The sequence below is a fragment of the Acomys russatus genome, chromosome 25 (genome assembly GCF_903995435.1).
Source record: "Acomys russatus chromosome 25, mAcoRus1.1, whole genome shotgun sequence".
NCBI classification, from domain to species: domain Eukaryota; kingdom Metazoa; phylum Chordata; class Mammalia; order Rodentia; family Muridae; genus Acomys; species Acomys russatus.
Genome location: NC_067161.1, coordinates 12,406,056 through 12,427,517, shown reverse-complemented (window position 1 = coordinate 12,427,517; position 21,462 = coordinate 12,406,056). Strand labels below are relative to the sequence as shown.

General features: G+C 50.8%; 1 protein-coding gene across 6 annotated transcripts in view; it reads right to left on the bottom strand.

Annotated features, from left to right (window-relative positions):
* Unkl (unk like zinc finger) overlaps window positions 1-21,462 on the bottom strand; it is a 45,443-nt gene that overhangs the window by 6,058 nt on the left and 17,923 nt on the right. For 2 of the 6 annotated variants that reach the window (XM_051168328.1, XM_051168329.1), the window contains exons 5-10: window positions 19,213-19,348; window positions 17,569-17,686; window positions 16,220-16,304; window positions 14,685-14,767; window positions 12,482-12,541; window positions 8,766-8,943 (exon numbers count right to left, since the gene is read on the bottom strand). In XM_051168328.1, the coding sequence (XP_051024285.1) occupies window positions 8,766-8,943; window positions 12,482-12,541; window positions 14,685-14,767; window positions 16,220-16,304; window positions 17,569-17,686; window positions 19,213-19,348 (660 nt within the window). Of the gene's footprint in view, window positions 1-5,392; window positions 5,586-8,765; window positions 8,944-12,481; window positions 12,542-14,684; window positions 14,768-16,219; window positions 16,305-17,568; window positions 17,687-19,212; window positions 19,349-21,462 lie in introns of those variants that run through there. The other 4 variants (XR_007833111.1, XM_051168325.1, XM_051168330.1 and 1 more) reach the window with 3 other exon arrangements.

The following is a 21,462-nucleotide window of genomic DNA, read 5'->3' as shown; positions in this document are numbered from 1 at the left end:
CCTCAAATGCTTCATTTTGTTTGCTTGCTTTGTATTTATTACAGGATCTCATGTAGCTCACGACTGGCCTAAACTCACTCTGCAGCCAAAAATGGCCCGGCCTTCTGGTCCTCTTGCTCTCTGCCTCCCAAGTGCTGCGGTTACACAGGCTCTTTCTCCTTTTACTTCTAACCATGTTAAAATTTGACCAAAAAAATACACTCAACTATTAAAAATGTTATAGGAGGTCAATTCTGACAGGAAAATGGTTCTGAGGCTGAACACTAAGATAATGAACTCTTATACCTGAGGACTTAAGGGAGACTAGGACCTCCACCTAACCTTAGCCTACAGTCTCCCCAAGGGCAGAAGTTGCTGGGTGTGATAGAATACACCTGTAATTCTAGTACTACAGAAGCTACGGCAGGAGAGTCACTGCAAGTTTAAGGCTGATTTTGTCTACATAGTGAGTTTCAGGAGGATGAGCCCAGGGCATGCCTCCGACTTCCACAGCCAGAGCAGGGCTGCCATCCAGGGAACGTGTAGTGAAGTTAACAAACACTCTGTGCGGATGGCCTGCACAGCCATCTGAGGAGAGAAGGGACAAGGAATGGCCGTAGAACCATGGCTGTGGGTGGTATCACAGTCTCAATACAGTTATAGTCAAACTCAAGCACACAGGAGCCCTGCATGAAGAAGCATGAGACTGCAGGTCTGCCATGGTGACCACGGTCTCTCCCATCCCCTCTGCATTCTGCCTCTTCAGAGTGCATCTGCAAAGTCTATGCTACGTGGTTCAGTCCTATCTCCACTGTTGGCTAAGCACCCCCAGTCCCCGAGCACACTGAATTCACATAGATACTGAGGCCAAGGCAGATACTGAGGCCAAGGCAGAAAGATCATGAATTCCAGGATAGTCTGGGCTGTTGCAAGCTAGCTTGCCTCAAAAACAAAATGAAACAAAACACAACTAACCAAAAAAACCACAGATGCCACAGGTCACCATAGTCTCTCCTTGAAGGACCTGGTCTTGTACCCTTGCTGGAAACAAAGGGCCTCTCCACAACAGACTATAAGGAAACCTCCCTGTACCAGGTCAGCATAAAACTCCAGGGGCCACTGATGCCTCCAACTGTGTAGCATGCTACAATGTCCATTAGGGACTTCATATGAAAATGCTCAGGCAAAGCTGTCACTGCTCAGTTAGTGGCAAGGAGATGGCCAGAACACCACTACTTCCCAAAGGCAGAGTCTCTACCTAGCCCAGAATAGTACTGCGTCAGCCAGGGCAAGGACTGAGGTGAAGGAGGCACTGAGGGCAGGGGCCAGGGCACTAGATCAACTCAGTTGAGCTGCAACCAGAGCAGCTATATAAGGGAGACAGAGGGTGACACTGCTACAGTCCCAGCTGCACTTCAGGGCTGCGGGAACCTACTTGGGTGTGCTAGAGTCCAACCCCAGCCACGCTGTCCTTCCCAGGTCTCTGATTGTTATTCTAAGGACTGGTGAGCACTGCTCAGACTCATGGTGAGCGTCTGAGTCAAAGACAGAACACTCGTCCCTGATGAACAAGCCTCATGGCTGTGTGGCACCCATCATACTTGCTCAAGCTGGAGTGGGTCGACCTGGGCTTATTTCTGTTGTTTCTAAACTTATTCCTGGAGCTGCCGCACAGTGGACGCCAGCTCCCTCAGACCCAGCCACCTGCCCTCACTTCTGGAGCGGTAAGAACTCCTCAGACAAGGGTCTCCAGAGGAATCTTCAGGATGCTGAGGCCAGGCTGCTAGAGCTCCACTCACTGCAGGGGTCTCCAACTCCCAGGAGGCTGGGGTGAGAGAAATATATAGGCAACCACTCTCAAAGACGAGCCATTCCAATTCAGCTTGAGTCCAATTCAGAAGAGATGAATGAGCAGGGCGGCAGGGCTGGTGAGATCCTGAGGCCTGGAGTCCAGGGCTCCCAACCTGGACACTGCTCTGCACTGGACACCACTGGCCCTGACATCCTCGAGGGCAGGTGTTGGGTAAGAAGCACCACGTTCATTCAGGCCCTTTACCCCACTCGGTGTAGACTTAGGAAAGCAATGAAAAGAGGAAGTATAGGCAAGATGAGGCTGACTTAGCATGTACTTTAAAAAAAAAAATATATATATATATATGGGCTGGAGAGATGAGTCAGAGGTTAAGAGCACTGGCTGCTCTTCCAAAGGTCTTGAGTTCAATTCCCAGCACCCACATGGTGGCTCACAGCCATCTATAATGAGATCTTCTGGCCTGCCCCTCACTGAGCTTCTGGGGTCCTTCTTGTAGTAAGTACCTCTTGCTACGTAAGTTGCCTCCTTCAGATAGCCTGGGACAGAGAGATGTGGCGTTCTGGGACCGAGGATCGCCTACTGAGTAGCTTCAGCTCAGAGGTTTATCATCTCACAGTCCTGTAGGCCTCAAGTTCAAATCCAAAATGTGGAGAGCTGCCTGCACTCTTTCCATTGGCTTGGGGAGTATCTCTCTGGTTCCTGGGGCTCCAGATCCCACTGGGCATGTGGTCATGTGAATTCTGACCTGCTGCTTCCATTGTCACAATGTTGTTCCCTACGTGTTAGAAGGACACCATCACTGCATTGCGGCCTACTCTAATGACCTCATCTCAATTTGATGACAAAGATCCCATTTTGAAATGAGGACAACGCTGGTAAGTGAACTTTCACCTCACACAGTTATGGGCCAACGCTCTACCACTCACCTATATTCCCAGCCCTATGATTCATATTTTTGTAAGATACAATTTAACCCACAACAACCCTACCTGGGACACTCCCTTACCCATAGACTCCAGGCCCTGCCTGCCACTCACAGAACTGCCTGCCCCTTGCTGTGAGTGCAGGCCAAAAACTGGGCTAACCAGGCAGCACCTATGTCCCCAGCTCCTGCTCCTCTGTTGCCATCTTTGCTCAGTTTCCTACCCCTCTCATTGTCATACCTCCTCAAGTCCCACCCGTTCCTTTGCCTTCAAGATCCTTCCGTCCAGCTCTGCCTCTTACAAGGCACTTGTTTCTGCGGAGCTCCTCCCTCTCTCCCTCTCTGCAGTGCCATCCACACAGCTTCCCTCTGGGGGCCTTGCAGCTTTTGCCACAGCCTGGCCACGGCTTATACAATGGCTTCTGAACAGGCGTCCAGACCTTAGTAGGCCCCAAGGCCTTAGCACAAGTGACTCCATGACAGAAGTATCATTCCGGCCTTAAAACCCAGCAGACAGGCAGCAAATGAGAAGCTACTGCAGTGAGAACAAAGACCTAGCCTATCAAAGCCCAGAGTGCCAGGAACCTAAACGCGCTAACCTTGCTTCTGGTTTCCACAGCTCTGCTTCTGGCTGACTGCTCTCGCTAACTGAGGTGTGTCAACCCCTTTTGTGCCTAAAAGTTCCCTACCCCGGATGGACAGACAGACATGGCTACACAATGAAAGCCTCTCTCAAAAAAGCAAGCACGCAGCACACCCTGAGAAAGGCTTGGGACTGAACTGAGTCATGAACTAGGATAGTTGCCAGGAAGCTGATAAAGACTTTCTATTGACTTACCCCATGTTGAAGTTGCCTCTGGTGGATCCCTCACACTAACTACCTCCATGTCCTAGACAGCCACCGGCAGCACATCCTACCCCCAGGAGCTCAGCTCTCAGTCAGCTTGGGAGAGCAGGTGACTCCCAAGAGTAGGCATGTTTGAGGTCCCTTCTTCAATGACATTAAGCTAAGCACAGCTTTCTCTCTACCCAACACCACCTAAGACTCAAGCCAGCTTTCCTGGCTGCCACCATCCATGCCCTGGCCTTCCCTGCACAGCCTGCAGCCTGTAGGAACAAGCCTGCCTTGTACAGCGTTCTGGCCCCTCAAGCCTGAGTCCCTCAGTGAGCTGGCCAAAGCTTCCCGGTAGGTCCCCCTGGGACACAAGTCCCTTTTCATATACTCCACTGCTAAGCACGCCCACTAGTCCCAGATCTCATCCGCCTCCAGGCCCTGTGGTCCAATCCAGTGCTTCTGAACAGGGCCAGCCAAAGTGGGCAGGATGAGGATACGTTCCCACCCTTCCACACAGCACCCTGCTCTACCCCGCCTCAGCTGTCCCCAGTGCAGAGGCTCCAGCACATCCTTTCCAACCTGATCTGGGAGTAGGGAGGTCAGGCAGCCTCTGCACCTAAAGCTTGGAAGATTAAGTGAGGGACAGTCCCACTGCTCATGTGCTCCTGGCACAGTTGCAGAAACTCAATTTGAAGAACAGCACGGAAGTGGGAACCTGCCCTCCCTGGATGACTCAGTCTGGTCAGGATCCCTGTGACCCAGCAGCACAGAGTCCTAGGTGCAGAGGCAACCCTGTACCACACCGCACACACAGCTCCAAGGGCCAAGTTGTGATAGCACCAGACTGCAACCAAGCCTAGATGGAAGCCTAGCACAGGGTGTGAGCCACTGCCCTGGAGCAAGATACCAGCAAAGGGGGCATGTCTGGGGAGCCTCTGGGCCCTGGCAGCCTTAATTCAGAGCCACAGGCCCCAAGGGAGCTACCCCAACAGGCTCTTCTCTCCAACCGCACTAACCCTAACGCTGCAGATGATCACACCTAGTACTTCTGAATCATGCTTAAAAGGAAGAACCAACGTAGAAAAACAGTACAAATCTAGATGAGTCTCCTTACATAAACTCCAAGTGTCTGAAGGCCAGGCTGTGCCACCTGACCCAGAACCAGCTCCACCAAATGACCTGAAGCCACCTGGACCTCAACAGTAACCAGAGAGCTCCTGAGTATTGTCCCAGACATCACCAACACGACACAGAATATTGCAAAGGTGCTGCAGTCCTCTAGGGTCAGGGGTATATGAAGTGACAAGCCACACAGCCTGCAAGGAGGAGTTAAAGGCAAGACCCGATGGGAAGCTTCTCCATCTGCTGCTACAGAACAGAGGAGTGCCCAGGAACCAGTGTACCTGCACCCTGAACTGGCGTAGTCAGAGGAACTTGGAGGGGATGACCAGTCCTCAAGGGAGAAGAAACACAAACCACAGGAGGGCCACAGGGCCCTGGGTAAGCAGCACAGACAGAAACAAGTAAGCGTAGGCTTGTGAGCTAACCACCTTCTGCAGCCTGACAAACCTGGTATAGAGCTCGTGATCTCACCGAGAAAGAGGTACATGGTTTCCGGGGAACATGCGCCTGGAGGGACATGCATTTGAAGGGAAATGACCTGAAGGGATGCGCACCAAGTCCTCCACCTGGGTGAGGGTGCACTTAGAAAACTACCTGGGCTTACGCTGGCCGACCAGGACGAATTCACGGGGAGACGAGCCCCAAGGGGAGACACAACCTGGGAGGGTGAGAGAGTAGGGCAGAAGCCCCTGGGGAAACCCGCGGGGGAGGGGACGCACACCTGGGAAGGAGGGAGGACGCATGCCCACTCCAGAGCGCTGAGAAACGACGACCCACAACTTGGTGCCAGGCTGACGCGAGACCGGGATCTGCCGCAGCCACAGTCAATGCTGACTCATATCCTCTGCAGCCCCGGCTGCCCGTCACGGAAGATTTCAAACCTGCCTGCTTCTTGCTCCACCCTCGCCAGCCGCGGGCCCGGCTCGCGTGCAGGCCCCGCCCACTCACGCTTTGCACCCTGCCCACCGAGCACCAAGGCCACCTCCCCAATAGCACCTGCATACCAAGGACGCAAGAGCAGGCAAGTTTCAGCTGAAAACCGGACTCGCGGAGGAGAGGGAGGGGAGGGGAAAGGAAGAGGGAAGAGGAGGGGGAGAGGGAAATGGGAGGGGGAGGGGGACGAGGCGGAGGTGGCGGGTGGGGGTAGGCGAGCATGGGGAGCGCTCTTGGGTTCACACCATAACCTGCTGCTGTACCTCTTAAATGGGCAGCCCCTGCACTTGGCTTCATTTAATTTCTTTTAATTAATTAATTTTTTTGGCTTCATTTAATTTAAAGGAAACTGCTCCACAAAAAACACTGCCCGGCAGTCTACTCCCTCCTTAGCCCAGCCCAGCCCTTAAAACTGAAAATGAACCAGAGCGAGGGCTAATCACAGGGTGGGGGCAAACGGGTCAGGCTGGCTATTGGATAGAGGCAAGGATTTGCCCCCCTCAGTATCTGCCCCCCAACCAAGAATACCCATCGTTGGGATGATAGCCCACTGACTTCTTGTGTCAGGCGATGCTGAGGGTGAGACCCTTACAAAACAGACTTTGTTTTCAGACAGAAAGGGTCTTGATATACAGTCCAGCAGGCCTCAAAGCGATCCCCCTGCCTCAGCTTGCCAACCACTGTGCTGACAGTACACACCCCGATTTACTTAAGGCCTCAGCAAGCAGGGTAGAGGGAGTGCACAGTGAAGAAAGAAAGTGTCATTATTTTAACCAAGAAGCAGCAACTGCCATACACTGTCTGTAAATGTAGACAGGCGCCTAGTAAACTTGGGGTCTTGGGTTCCGTCCTCAGCAATGCAAAACAAATAAAGAAATGTATTTTCCAACTTTTTAACTCTGTGGCTGAGGCCAGACGGTGTGTATTAAACTTTTCACCTTGGCAAGCAAATGTCCACACAGTGCTAGCTCAGAGATGGGGACCTAAATTTCCCTCAACATTCTGCTGTGTGTCCTCTTTACCACTGCCACTTGACACTAGAAACCCGGAGGAGTGGAAGGCTGGCAGGCCCCGGCCAGCAGGATTCCTAGAGCATCACAGGGCCTCGGAGAACTACAGGACAGCCCCAAGACCCAGACACGGGTCCATCTGCAATAACCCTGCCTCACACAGCACCCAGGGACGTACACAACTTCCCTCCCTCTCTCCCTGAAGCCAACAGCAGAGACAGGGAGGTGGCAGGTTCTTGGAGGTTCCCACTGCCTCAGTGGTCTACTGAGGCTGGATAAGCCTGAATTCTAGAATTTTCTTCTGAAGCTGAGACAGGCCCACATAGATCCCTGTGCGAAATCATGTCTTCCACTGGAGAAGGAGACCACACTAGCCACAAGATTATGCAGTGATTCAGAAACGTAACCTGACCTGGTGCTGGGTGTGGTGGCACACGCCTTTAATCCCAGCACTCGGGAGGCAGAGGCAGGTGGATCGCTGTGAGTTCCAGGCCAGCCTGGTCTACAGAGTGAGTTCCAGGGCAGCCAAGGCTACACAAACAAACCCTGTCCCACCTCACCTCACCCCCCCCCCAAACCAACCAAATAAAAGTGACCTGCTAGAGTGGAAGAGCCAGAGTCCACGCTAAGTGACAACAAGGCTGGAAAGGCACCAGGAGCATACTACAGCCAAAAGACTCCTTGTTAGGCAGAAAGAACTGAGCAGGTAAATGAGGATGAAAACCAAGATACAGGGGGCTGGAGAGATGGCTCAGTGGTTAAGAGCACTCTGCTCTTCCAAAGGTCCTGAGTTCAATTCCCAGCAACCGCATGGTGGCTCACAACCATCTATAATGTAATCCGATGCCCTCTTCTGGCCTGCAGGTGTACATGCAGACAGAACACTGTATACATAATAATAATGAAATAAATCTTAAAAAAAAAAAAAAAAGAAAGAAAGAAAACCAAGATACAGAAAGTTTTAAAGAGTATTGCTCTGGGACTATCAAACTCTGTTTTGAGGGACTAGAAAGGCAAAGGAGAGAAGATGGAGAAAAAAGAAGGGTGAGGGGAGGGGGCAGTGATCTCATTAGACTACTTCTTGCTGATAAGGGGAGTTGAGTTCCTTGGGGAACGTTTGATCTTTACCGGCAGGATATTTAATTTCTTCTTTTCCTCCCTTAGCATTTATATATCCTCTGAAAATTCCCTAGAATTCCAAACGTCACATACTCGCAAAAACTATCTGCAGCTGGCAAAACCACACCCCTGCTAGAGCACCAGGCAAATCACAGTCAGCTGCTGTGGACAATCTGAAGCAGCCCCATATCCCACACTTGGGATTAAAACAAAAACATTTTCACCTAACATTTCTGTTTTTAAAGAAACCAGAGTCCTCACTACAGCCTGGATCAGCTAGGCCCTAGTGACCACAGAATGTAGCGGATCAGAGCACACCACCTGTGACTCACAAGCTCCTTTGTACACAGATGTGCATGGGTCCCTTGCCCTCTTGGCCTCATCTTAGCCTTTCTGCTCAGGCTCCCGATACATCTTCCTACCTAACAACTACCACACTGGTCTTCCCTCCACGAGTGACCATTAGGTCCTTTTCCCGATGAAGCTGGCTGAAGCTCTGTGCTTACCTGGCCCAGACTCATTACAACTCTCCTCTTAACCCTGCCACACCCACCTTTAGTTCTTCATGGTTTCTATTTCCACTTCTCACTAGCCTCATTTTCCAGTGGCCTCTGGGAACAGAAGGTCCACTTGGGGCTGGAGAGATGGCTCAGTGGTTAAGAGCGCTGTCTGCTCTTCCAGAGGTCCTGAGTTCAATTCCCAGCAACCACATGGTGGCTCACAAGCATCTATAATGTAATCTGATACCCTCTTCTGCAGATAAAGCACTCATATGCAATAAATAAAATAAATAAATCTTTAAAAAAAAAAAAAAGTCCACTTGACACGGCTCTTCAGTGTTCTGTGCAGTATGTGGTGTGGGCGCCACATACCCTGCACTCCTGAGTGCCACACAGCACTGAGTGACTCAAATTGAGAGGTGACAAAACCATGCCTTTGGCTTTTTTTTTTTTTTTTTTAAACAGAGCAGCACATCCTGAACATCCACAACACAGTGTGAAACATTGTGCTGAGAAAAAACTGTGGACTTACCTATGACTGCCTCCACAGTGTTGCCAGCTGGATCCAGTGGGAGGACACGGGCAGGGAGAGTAGGCAGAGCGGTGGGGGAGGAGCTACCTGAGCCAGTGCTTGATGCCAGGCTGGAAGCCACACTGGAGCTTATGCTGGGGGCCAGTGGGTGAACCACTGAGAACACAGCCAGGTGGTTCTGTTCAAAAACACAAACAGTGTGAGCAGGTACTGCTGGGAGCACAGCAGCAGCAGCAGCAGAGACACCGCAGATGGATGGGCTGCCAATTTCCCCAGACAGCCAACATTTCAGGGTATCACAGAGGGTAGGGACCGGTCACTAATACACTGACCACAACAGGCTGTCCTGTCCTGCTCTCATTCAGACAGATCTGGAAAGAGTCTGTCTGTTAACAAAACCTACCTAGCAGGCACAAAAACCTTTGACAGGCTGGGAGTCTGCTACCTCTTCTCCCGAGCCCCCCAGGACCCTCTGTGCCTATCGCCAGTTCTCACACACCCAGAAAAGTGAAAAATAGAGAACCTGGTATAATCTCATTCTGATGGATAATAGATGAAACAAGTCATATTAAACCAAACAGGTGCCTCAGCTAGCTTCAGGGAACACAGCAGCAGAGCTGGGGGCCCTCAGCATGTCTCAGTACCGTGGACACTTACATCAAAATCAAAGCTTCTCACTTTGAGAAAAAGCAGCCCGGGCTGAAGAGATGGCTCGGGCGTTAAAGGCTAGGCTCATAACCATAAATATAAGAGAAAAAGCAGCCCATGAATCCTGGGCCTCACCAAACCTCCCTGAGCCATCAGCAGGGAACTCATACTCCATATGAGTCCCACAATGGTAGCCAGCGACTCTACACTCAGGAGTGACAGAGGTGCCAGGCCAAAGCGAGAACAGGTGTTCTCTATCAGCAAGTCACAGCCATTGGACTGAGAGATATTGCCAGCATGAGGTGAAACAGCTCTCAGTAAATGACTAGATCACACGTACTAACTGGAAATCAACAGCTTAGTGATCACCACATCATGCAGGTACAGACAGGGGCAGAAGCTGTAGGTACCTGTGTGGCCCCTCAGCCACCTCCTTCACCAGTGGGTCCAGCCCAGAGATGAGCTGGTCCCAGTCAGTCAGGCTCAAGTCCATCCCAGAACAAGGGAGAGGCCAGCATTCTGGGTCACACTCATTACTGCCCGCCTCCAACTGTCTACATTCTCCAAAGTCCAATACCATTAGAAACAAACACACATCTCCTCCCAAATAAGGGGGAGCAGGTCCCTTCCGTAGGGCCATGGTTCAGTGGAGGGACTTCAGCCTTGTTGCCTGACTCCCAGGAAGACTCTGAGCTCTGTCACTCTGGGACTTTAGTGTTTTAAGCAGTTAAATTGTTCTTCCAAAGGACACAGGTTTAACTTCCAGCACCCACATGGAGGGCACCAGACATGCTTATGGTGCACAAACATACATGCAAACAAAAAGCATCCAGACACATACAATAAAATACAACAACAAAAACACCTCCCTGGACTTTAAAGCAGAGACCCAGAATGCAGAGAACTTATACAAGTTGGCACAATGTTATTGCCAAACCATCAACACAGCTGGTGTGAGGGCAGTGGACAGACCAAGCTGGTGGCTCAGGCAGGTAATCTCATGCCCCACACTGTGAGTACCGCAGCAGTATTAACTTGGCTGCGGGACACCAGGGCCCCATCTGGGAACTGACATACAGCCTGGAGCATTGGAACCTGCCAAGGACACTGAGGCACCACCTTCTTCCTTCCCACATTTGTTTGAGGAGGACAGTCATACCTGGGCTTCTCTCATGAGTGCAGGTGGTACCATGGCCTCAGAGTGGCAGGCACCATGACAACGCCCCTCCAATCATACCAACAGAGGATGTACCCTTCTTCCCCAGGTAAAGATACCAGCAGACTGCTTAACTCTGAAAATTAGTAGCATTATCATTCCTTTCCACTCAAGGTCACAATGGTCACCCACGCACAACCACAGTGAGTCAACCTGAGGGTCTACAATGAGAAAGTCAGACAGAGCTGGCTAGGGTCAGAGAGACACCACCAAGGGATCTCATGCCTCCCCTAAAGCCAGTTTTATTGCCTGGCTTTCCTCTCTCCTTTCCTTTCTTCTCTTTTCTATTTTATTGCTAAAATATGCAGGGCTAGAAGATGATGAGCATCAGAGAGCCTCCTCATGGAGATGGCTTCAACCGTGGCAAACTAGCCACTGGGCAAAACGTCCTCAATTCTCCCACAGACAGAATTCTGCCTAAAAATAGGCAGCCTTAGATGTAGGCAGAGTCGATGGCCAAACTCTGCCAAGACAGGGTAAGCAAGTCCTCAATAGTTCCTGACTCACAAATATGTCTGTCAGATATATTGGGCCAGAAGGCTGAAGATGATGCTCCAACCTTACAGAGAGTTTTGGGTGACTGTTCAGGCAGTAAACTGTCTCGGTCATTTTTTCACTGAGGACAGCAGAAAACACAGGGAGAATAAAAGTTCTCCCACAGGAAGGAGAGGAAGTGACAATTCACCCGGCGCAGTTTTTGAACCATTGCTGATTCCTACTTAGTTAGTTTTGAGGTAGTGTCCCACTGTGTGGCCTAGACTGGCCTTGAACTCATGATCTTCTTGACCTGGCCCATAAAGGATTTGGGGTTACAGGCATGGACCACTGAGCCTTGCAACAATCACTGTTCATTTACAGTGAAGAGGAAACGCACATGCCCTTGAGTCGTTGGGGCAGCTGTGTGAAGACAAAAATCCGTTTCCTAAAACAGGTAACTTAGTCTGAACCAACATACAGAAGCCAAACTGACTGGTGAAGAGGCCTTGGGGTTGTGGGCACATGAAGCCCCCATCACGGGACCCAGGCATGGCAAGGGAGCTTTAATGAACGCAGACAGGCTGTATTCCCTCAGATGGGAAGCTCCCCATAGCCACTGATGTCCACTCCCAAGAACAAGCCAGGCTCAGAAACATGGAAGGGCAAGCTAACCAAATGTCCCCTAAATTGTACGTGGGAATCCTTATTACCAGGACATCTGGGTGTGACCTATTCTGGACCCATGAGTCCTTATAGATATAGTAGGTTATGATGAGGTCACTGACTGGGGAATGGTGTCCTTGTAAGAGATGTGGACAAAGACATGCACCAAGGGAGAACCCTGTGAGGCCACAGTGGGCACTTGTCTGTGGGCCTCAGTCTCTAACCTCAGGGACTTGGAAACAGAGTTCTGTTGCTTAAGCCTCAACCTGAGACATTTTTTTACAGTAGCTGTAGCTGGCTGATATACAGGCTCTGAAGGGCCTGTGCTTCCCAGAGGAAAAACTGCTATAAGGCTTTGGTTCTGTTGTTTTCAAGGGGGGCAGGGAGACACACAATTTTGGGGGGGTGTGGGGGGTACGAGGAAGGGATTCTCTACATAGCCTTGGCTGTCCTGGAACTCAATCTGTACACCAGGCTGGCCTTGAAGTCATGGAGATCCTTCTGCCTCTGCCTCCGGAACGCTGGGATTAAAGGTGTGCACTCCCCCCTCCAGACTTAAATATATTTTAACATTAACACAAAGGACACGTGAACACGAGCAAAAGAAAAGCCCAATTACAGAACAAGCAGGCACTGGGACTGGGGACTTAGCTCAGTGGCCTAGCAGAAGGCCGTGCTGTCCAGCGGCACAGCCACGTGGCCCAGACTGTACCTGCTTGCTGTCCTCACTGGCTCTCTGGCTTCCGTCAGAGGGGGAGTCTTTCCGTTTGGCCTGCAACAGAAGAACCACTCAGGTTGAAAATGCAAGGAGGGCTGGAGAGATGGCTCAGTGGTTAAGAGCCCTGACTGCTCTTCCAGAGGTCCTGAGTTCAATTCCCAGCAACCACACGGTGGCTTACAACCATCTATAATGTGATCTGATGCCCTCTTCTGGCATGCAGGCAGAACACTGTAAATAAATCTTAATAAATAAATAATTTAAAAAAAAGAAAAGAAAAGAAAAGAAAACGCAAGGAGACATCTTCTGAAAACAGACCTACATTTTGCTTAGAATTTACAAAATGGAGAGGAGGAAGAGAAGTTCTGATCAGGATGGTAAGTTAATTAATTAAAAGAATTTAGAAAACACTGGAGCTGGTGTGCTGGCCCAGGCTTATAATCCCAATCCCAGCAAAAATGAGGCTGAACCAGGGGTATCGTGAGATTGAGGCCAATATAGGCTAAATAATAATGCCTTGTCTCAAAAGACAAAACAAATAAAAACAAACGAAACACTGACAAAGTGCATGGCCTTGAAGACTTCTGAAACAGAGAAGATATTTTCACAGCTCCGGTCCATTGGTACCCGAAGTCCCTCCCACATTTGGATCACTCAGGACTGAGTCTTTGACATGTACCATAGGCCTAGGAGTTGTTCAATAAAAAGACCTGGATGTGAGCATGTGGATTCACCGCATCAGACAGACCCTCACATGAAGTGGCCAAACTCAGGCTATCATGTTGGGGACTAACCAGGAACCCTGGTCTCCTGTTTGACCCAAATAGCATTGAGGCTGATGGCTCAAGAGTGTCTCAGCTGTGCCTTCTTGAAGGAGGGGACAGCTCCAGGCATTCAAGGGGGCCCTGCGAGGGTTTTGTGACAATTCCAAGGGAGAAGTGGCAAGTTCTGGGTACACAGAGTGCCTGCCGGGTTCCAGGCCTCAAAGCAAGAAAGAATGCAGAGATGATGTCCCTGCAGGCATCTCAGCCCAGGTGCTCACTCCACCGACTCATTCAGAGGGAGAGGCTTAGGACAGCTCACTGACAGAAGCATCCCAAGTCTTCCCTAGCTGCTAAGACCAGCAGAGGACAGCTGATGCACCTAGGGCTGGTTCAGACCCTGCCCTGGCAGCCACAAAGAGCCATCCTCAGGCAGAGGAGGCAAAGAATAAGTGACTAAATCCTAGACTACAAAGAGACACTTCCAGAGTCTCAGGGGCCTGGCCCAGGGTCCACCTAACACAAGTGGCCTTGGCAAGAAAGTGCAGGGACAGCTACAAGGAAGGGCATGAGCCAAGCAGAGTGGCACTGTTCAACAAATTTAGGAGTACTTCTTTTTAAGATTTATTTATTACATATACAGTATTTTGCCTGTGCACGGGAGGAGGGTATCAGATCTCATTATAGATGGTTGTGAGCCACCATGTGGTTGCTGGGAATTGAACTCAGGAGCTCTGGAAGAACAGCCGTGCTCTTAACCGCTGAGCCATCTCTCCAGACTCTCTTTCTTTCTTTTTTTATAATTTTGTTTTGTTTTTTCAAGACAGGTTTCTCTGTGTAGCCTTGGCTGTCCTGGAACTCACTCTGTAGACCAGGCTGGCCTCAAACTCACAGAGATCTTCTGTCTCTGCCTCCTGAGTACCGGGATAAAGGTGTGCGCCACCACTGCCCAGAAAAATCAGGGCTATTTCAATGGCACTCAAACAGTTAGAACTAAACACTATTTTTAATCCATTTTTGAACATCCTGTCCCCGTACTGGGACTGCTCCTCAGGGATCTACTCTAGCAGGTGACATCGGCACGGACAGGAAGTGATTTCTGAGTCAGAGGACTCTTCTTCCTCATCATACCATTCAGATACACACTGCCCTCATCCAACCCGTGCTGGGGGTGCCCATCAGGTACCATCTGCTGACCTCCAACTGCCTAGGACTGGCAGCACAAGAGATCTGTAACCACGAGGAAGACAAGACACTAGACACCTGCTAAGGCCAGAGCCCACCAGGAACACATCCTGCTCCAGCCCAGGCAAGAATATGGCCAGGATTTCTCTAGAAGAAACCACAACTCCACATGTAGACTGCTTCCAACCATGCCACCCAAATGTCACCTCACCGCTGTCCCAAACGGCGTAAGCCGAGCAATGTCCACTTACACTTCCAGGCTGGCTGCCGTAAGCTGGGCCACTGCTGGAACTGAGGTCACGGCAGCTCCACTCATTCACCGTTCCCAGGCTCTCTGCCAAGAGAAAAGAGGAGCTGGCACGGAGGGGCTGCCAGCTGGCCCACGGGGTAGGGGGAGAGCGCAGGCTGATGCTGTAACCGCTTCCCTTCTTCTGAATGGCAGGACAGCCCACACAGAGCCATGTAACTTTTAAACTCTTTTTAGGGGCTGAAGAGGCGGCTCAATGGTTAGGCGCATTGGCTGCTCTTGCAGAAGACCCAGGTTCCAGAACTGACATGGCAGTTCACAGCCATGAGTAACTCCAGTTCCAGAAACGCAATGCCTGCTGCAGGAGCCAGGCATAAGTATATGCAGACAAAATACTCAAGAGAAGGTCTTTTTGAGACAGGGTTTCTCTGTGTAGCCCTGGCTGTCCTGGAACTCTGTAGACCAGGCTGGCCTCGAACTCACAGCGATCACCTGCCTCTGCCTCCCAAGTGCTGGGATTAAAGGCGTGCGCCATCACCTCTTGGCTAAGAAAGGGTCTATTTTTAAGTATGGTATGGTGTGTGTCCTGTGTGAGTACATGCATGTGAGTGCAGGTGCCTCAGGAGCCCGTGAGCGTGCATTAGGTTCCCTAGTGGTTGTGGCTCTGGACTCTGACCTAGTGGTCAACTCTGGACTCTACAAGAGCTCTTAACCAAACAGGGCCATTTGGATTCAGACATTTTAACATGAAAATCAAACCAGGCGAGGTGGCACATGCCTTTAACCCCAGCACTTGGGAGGCAGAGGCAGGTGGATCGCTGTGAGTTTGAGGCCAGCCTGGTCTACGAAGTGAGTCCAAAACAGCCAGGGCTACATAGAAACCCTGTCTTGGGAAAAACAAAAACATACAAACAACAACAAAAATACCACCCCAAGATGTCAAGTGTGAACACAAATAGCTGCCATTCCAACTGAAATACAAAGTGTGCCACCAGAACTCAAGCTCTAGAGCTGGGGGTCGGGGGTTGGGGCGGGGACAATGCTTTAGAGAATCAATTATGAGCCTATGTGACAATTAATGACCACTAGGGTCTAAGTCCAGTTGACTAAGCCCAATTAAGGGATCTCGGTGCCTCCTCCAACTACAGGGACAGTGACTCTACAAAGCTGCTGCCACTTAGTCCTACCAGGACACAGTTCAAAGTGTAGATGAGCAGGTAAATAACCAGAGAGCTGGGTCCGGGAGAGGCAGGTGAGGCCCAGCAGGTCTCAGTGCAGGGGCCTTTAGTTTCACAGGTCTGGTCTGTCCCAGGTGCAAAGGGCAAGCCAGGTCCAGCCATGTGGCATGAGCTCTCCTCTCTCCCTGCCCCCATCCCAGCCATCTAAATGGGTACTACATTACGTCTAGATGTAACCAGCCCCCAGGTGACAGTGCTGAAGATACCACTCAGGGAGACTCTGTGGAGCTACTGACAGAGATATGTAGCCACCATATGGTGGCTGAGGTGACCCCCAGGACGCTGAAGGTTGTCTACTTACTCTCAACATGTGCAAAGGCACAAAAAGGGCCCCGAGGGCAGTAGCCAGTTTGGCGCATATCGTTGCATTTTGTAGATTTGTAGATCTAGGAAATCAGACAAAATATGGAGGCTTAGTGATCTGGTCTCTGTGAAAAGTGCAGCTGGCTGCTCAGAACACAGAAGCAATCAATCACAGACTGTATGGGCGTTTCTAGCTGCAGAACAGATGTACACTGTCTCCAAAGGCTTACGGAAGGCCTGGTTCTCAGCACCGCAAGATGGTGGAACGCTGACCAAGCAGGGCCTAGTGGGAGGCCCCTAGAACAAAGAAATATGCTCTTGTGGGGACAGTGCAGGCCAAAATCTACTGGGTCATGTGATTGTGAATGGCAACCTCCAAACCTTCGAGCTATGTAAACCTTTTCTTTCTACCACGCCATTTGCTCCAGATGCTCTCCTCTCTGCAAAATGTACTGGCCAGAGCCAAGCCTGTCTGTAGGCCTCCAGGCAAGTCTACCTGACATTTGGCAAGAGCTATCTGTCTGGCATACAGCACAAGTTCAAGCAATGCTTGTTCAATGAATACAAGCATCTATTACATGACCAGGCTGCCCACTACTTCACTTAGGGTACCACACTCACCATAGGGACTTGTGAAAGGACAGACAAGCCTTTGGCAGGAGGAATTCTTCTACCCCAGGGGCCAACATCTGCCCAGATACCAAAGCCACACCACCCACCAGAGGCACAGGCAAGGGCTTGACAATAGCACCCCTGCACTAGCAGATTATGCCTACATACAGCCCATGACCTTCAGTTCCTCCAGCCCCACCTCCCTGCAGAGTCAGGGCCCCAAGGACAGTTGTTTCTTATTCATTTTAACTCAAATCTGACTGTGTTCTGCCTGGCTAACTGAGCAGCAAAGGTGAACTCAAGGATAGGGCCAACACCTACTTTGAATACTCCTCAGGACAGAGAGTCCTCCCCATCCAGGTGGTGACCTTTGAACCCCTGAAACATCCTCACTAGCTAAGACTCTTTGGCTCAGCTCAGGGATAGGCTCATCTCACATGGCACTCAGGGTGTGGGTCACAAGGAATCAGTTGGACCTCAGTGGGAACATGGCAGCTAGGGCAGTGGGGCCAGAGGAAGCATCTAGTGAAGACAGTCCCTTCCTGGTAGTAGTCCCTGTTCTCACTTCACAGGGGTCCTTCCTGTCTCCTTGTTCCCATCCCACCCCCCTTCCCCAACTCCTCCTACGCTCACGGTATGATGCAACCAAGTGGCATCTCTGAGTCCCACACAAGTCCTTCCAGTGAGGATCCCACACACGGACAAACCCTCTTGGGCCACCTGCCCAGTGCCTACCTCAGGATGGAACTGCTGCTCTGTGCGGGAATGGCAGTACTGGCAGCTGTCCCCGGCGTCGCACCGTGAGGGCTCACCCCACTCGTCACCATGCTTCACACTAGGGCAGGGCGTAGACCTAGGACAGGCGGGGGTAGGTAGCTTGCGTGCTCAGACACTGGCTCCCCACCCAGAGGACAGGCAAAGTGAAGCCACAAAGGGCACGCTCCCCCTCAGGGGTGCGAGGTGTGGAACAGCAGGCGCAGGGGCCCACAGTGAGGGGCTGGCCCAGGGCTCTGACTTCTGCAGCAAAGTGGAATCTGAGACTTGATGCTGCTTTACTCAGCTTAAGTGACCACAGCCCCGCTCTTCCCGTGCTCTCTGGCAGCTTCACAGCCACTCGTTCTGGGTTTATACTCAGAATTCCTACCTCTGGAATTTTTTTTTTTTTTTTTCCTTTTTCCTTTACTTGATTTTCTATCTTTTTCACAAGGATGTCCACTGGTCCTCTTAAGGCAGTGGTGACAACATCACCTCTTTCTATTACTCCTCGAGTTCTGCTCAGGTCTCTTGACCCTGAAGCTGTGCAGAGAGCAGTGAGGTCACAAATCCACCACCTTCGTCTATCAGAAGAACAGTGTCAGTGTCCCTGGGCACTCAGGGGACAAGGGATAACTACAAGAAGGAGAGGGTAGTCCTCTGCAAAGAAAAGGTATAGGCAGTTGGGAGGAAGCCTGCGGGACTGGGACCCTGGGCTGCCGTGAATGCAGACTGCGAGCCTAAAGGGGAGGCCAGCAATACAGAGAGGGACGGCTGGGGTAGATGATGCTTTGGAAGATGTGGGATCATCAGCCTGGGGGGACCCCAACCAAGAGGCAGGTGACAATCAGGAGGGTAAGGAGTTCAACATCCACCAGAGCTCTCAGCCTGCAGGACTCACTGCCCTGCTATCAGCCTGGAAGCTGCACTCTATCTCACATCCCAGGACAGCCAAAGGGGCAGTAACTGTTGGGTGGGGCATGCTCCTCACATTACGGGGGGGGGAGGGGGGCACAGAAATACCAGAAAAACACACAAGGGCGCTGAACAGGCTGGAGGCGGGTGTGCTCAGCTATGTTCCCCACTGCCTGAGAGGACAACTGCCTGTGTGGAGATCAAGTAGGAAGCACTGTGCCTGAGCGCAGAGAGACTTAGGCCCCAGCCTTGCCCTCACTTGTCCCTGCCACAGATGTTCAGGCCTTCTCTTTCTGTAACAAGCCCAGCCCCTTAAGACATCTTCCTTGCATGTGGGTGACAGCACTGCTGAGCAGGGGATCTTCAATGGGAGAACTCAGTGGGCGTCTCTCTGACAAAGGCACGGAAAATGTTCCCCCTCCCCAGCATGGGTGCAAGGGTCACAGGAAAGTGAAGCATCTGTCAGGTTAATGGAGACTATCTAGGCCAGGTGAGGTGGCGCATGCCTTTAATCCCAGCACTCAGGAGGCAGAGGCAGGTGGATCGCTGTGAGTTCGAGGCCAGCCAAGGCTATAGAGAAACCCTGTCATGAAAAAAGCAAAACAAAACAAAGAAACAAAAACAAAAACATCTATCTAGAGCCAGAGTGGACCTCAGACGAGGTCCTGAGTGATGGCACACGGGCCTCCTGTCTGTGGTCCCTGAGCCCACCTGTACTGGAACCTCCTGGGGTTCCGACGGCGGTCTCTGCTGTTGTGGTAGTGTGGACAGGCATAACCCTGGCGACACAGGCGTGGTGGCTTCGGGCACTGCTCGGTCTTATAGCTGCCCAATACGAAGTTACTGTCTGCAAAACAGATGCAAGAAAACTTGGCTTTGGATACTTAGATTAACATTAGGCAGACAGCCACTCATCCGTCACTGCTGAGAAGGTAAGCAAACACAGTGCACCCTTGAAGAAGGACTCCAAAGACACCATATACAGTGGGAGATGCCAGGCACAAGGCTGCAAGTATGCCTCACACATATAAGATTGCAGGGTGGGGAAATGCGGAGATGAAAGATGACAAAAGATCACCAGAAGGCAGGGAAGCCCTGCTAACTGGGTTAGGATTCCTTTCGGAACTGGCTGAGAATATAGCTCAGCTGGTAGAGGGCTTGTCTGGTATGCACAGAGCTTGGGTTTAGTTTCCAATGTGGCATGGGCATGGTGGCACACACCTGTAATCCCAGCACTTGAGAGCACAGGCAGAAGCATCAGAAACTCAAGCTTTTTTTTTTGTATTTTTTTTGTTTTTCGAGACAGGGTTTCTCTGTGTAGCCTTGGCTATCCTAGACTCACTTTGCAGACCAGGCTGGCCTCAAACTCATAGCGATCCATCTGCTTCTGCCTCCTGAGTGCTGGGATTAAAGGCATACGTCACCATGCCCGGCCTTGGTTATATGGCAAGTTCAAAGCCAGCCTAGGTGAAATGAAGCCCTGCCTCAAAATAAAACAAAAACTCAAATGCCAGTGAAGCAATGGTCAAGCATGAGGACCAAAGTTCAAATCCTCAGCATTCAAGTTAATTCCAGATGGGCTTGGCACCACTCAGAATGCAGATCCAGTGAGCTGTGGGTACAATTTAGAGACTCTGTATCAGTGAATAAAAGGAAGAGTGACAAAGGATGATATCTGATGTCAGCCTTGGGAGAGAGAGAGAGAGACACAGACACACACACACACACACACACACACACACACACACACACACACATACACACACACGAAAACACAAGAGCTTTTTTGAGAATATGCTTGTTGTCTTTCCTTCTCATCCTCCAAATGCCATTCTCAGGAGTGTCTTTTCTTTCTTAAACTAGTTGTTACCTTAAAACAAACAAACAAAAACCAGAAAACAAAAACAACCTGCTGAAACCTGCCCTGCTCCCCTTGGCCTGGGGGACAGCAGGCCAGTGCAGGTCTATGCCATGCATCCATCTGTCTGGCTCTGCTCTGGACGCTGTCATAAAGCAGGGGTGCACAGGGAACGTAGGGGAAAACTCTGGATTGCCTCCTGTTCACTGTGACCACAGAGCTGTTCGAAAATACTTTTAGGCCAGTGAGATGGCTCAGCAGGTAAAAAGTACTCACTATACAAACCTGGCAACCTGAATCCAATCTCCAGAACTCACAATGGAAGGAAAAAAACTGACGCTCCCAAAGTTGTCCTGTGACCTCTACACCCAAGCGCAGCAGATAGCACTTGCACGTTCAGTCTCCCACCTCTAACCGTGATGATGATGATGGTGGTGATGATGGAGGAGGAGAAACTCCTACTTTTAAAAATGCTTAACATCAGTCAATTGGTGGTGGCCCACACCTTTAATCCCAGCACTTGGGAAGCAGAGGCAGGCAGATCTATGAGTTCAAGGCCAGCCTGGTCTAGAGTTCCAGGACAGCCAGGGCTACACAGAGAAACCCTGTCTTGAGAAGTTTTTAAAAAAATGCTTAACATTAAAAAACAAAAACAAAATAGGGCACAGTGGTGCATACCTGTAATCTAAGCACTCTGGGAGGCAGAGGAAGGTAGATTGCTACGAGTTTGAGGCGAGCCTGGTCTACAAAGCGAGTTGGGGACATCCAAATCTACACAAACAAACCCTGTCTCGAAAAAACAAAACAAAACAACAAAAAATAAAAGGTAGGTTCCACATAATCCAGTCTGGCTTCAAACTCAAGCCCGCTGTGCCCGCGTGCCCAGTGCTGGGGTTCCAAGGAGTGAGCTATCATGCCCTGCTCAGGCTGTACTGGACGTTAAACCATGGGCCTCCTCCGCCCAGGCAAGTGATCCAATACTGAGTTATACATACCCAGCTCTCTTTTTACTTCCTGTTTTGAGATATGGTCCCATTAATTGCCCAGAATGACCTTAAACTTGCTCTGTAGTTCAAGCTGGCCTAGACTTTGCAATCCTGCTC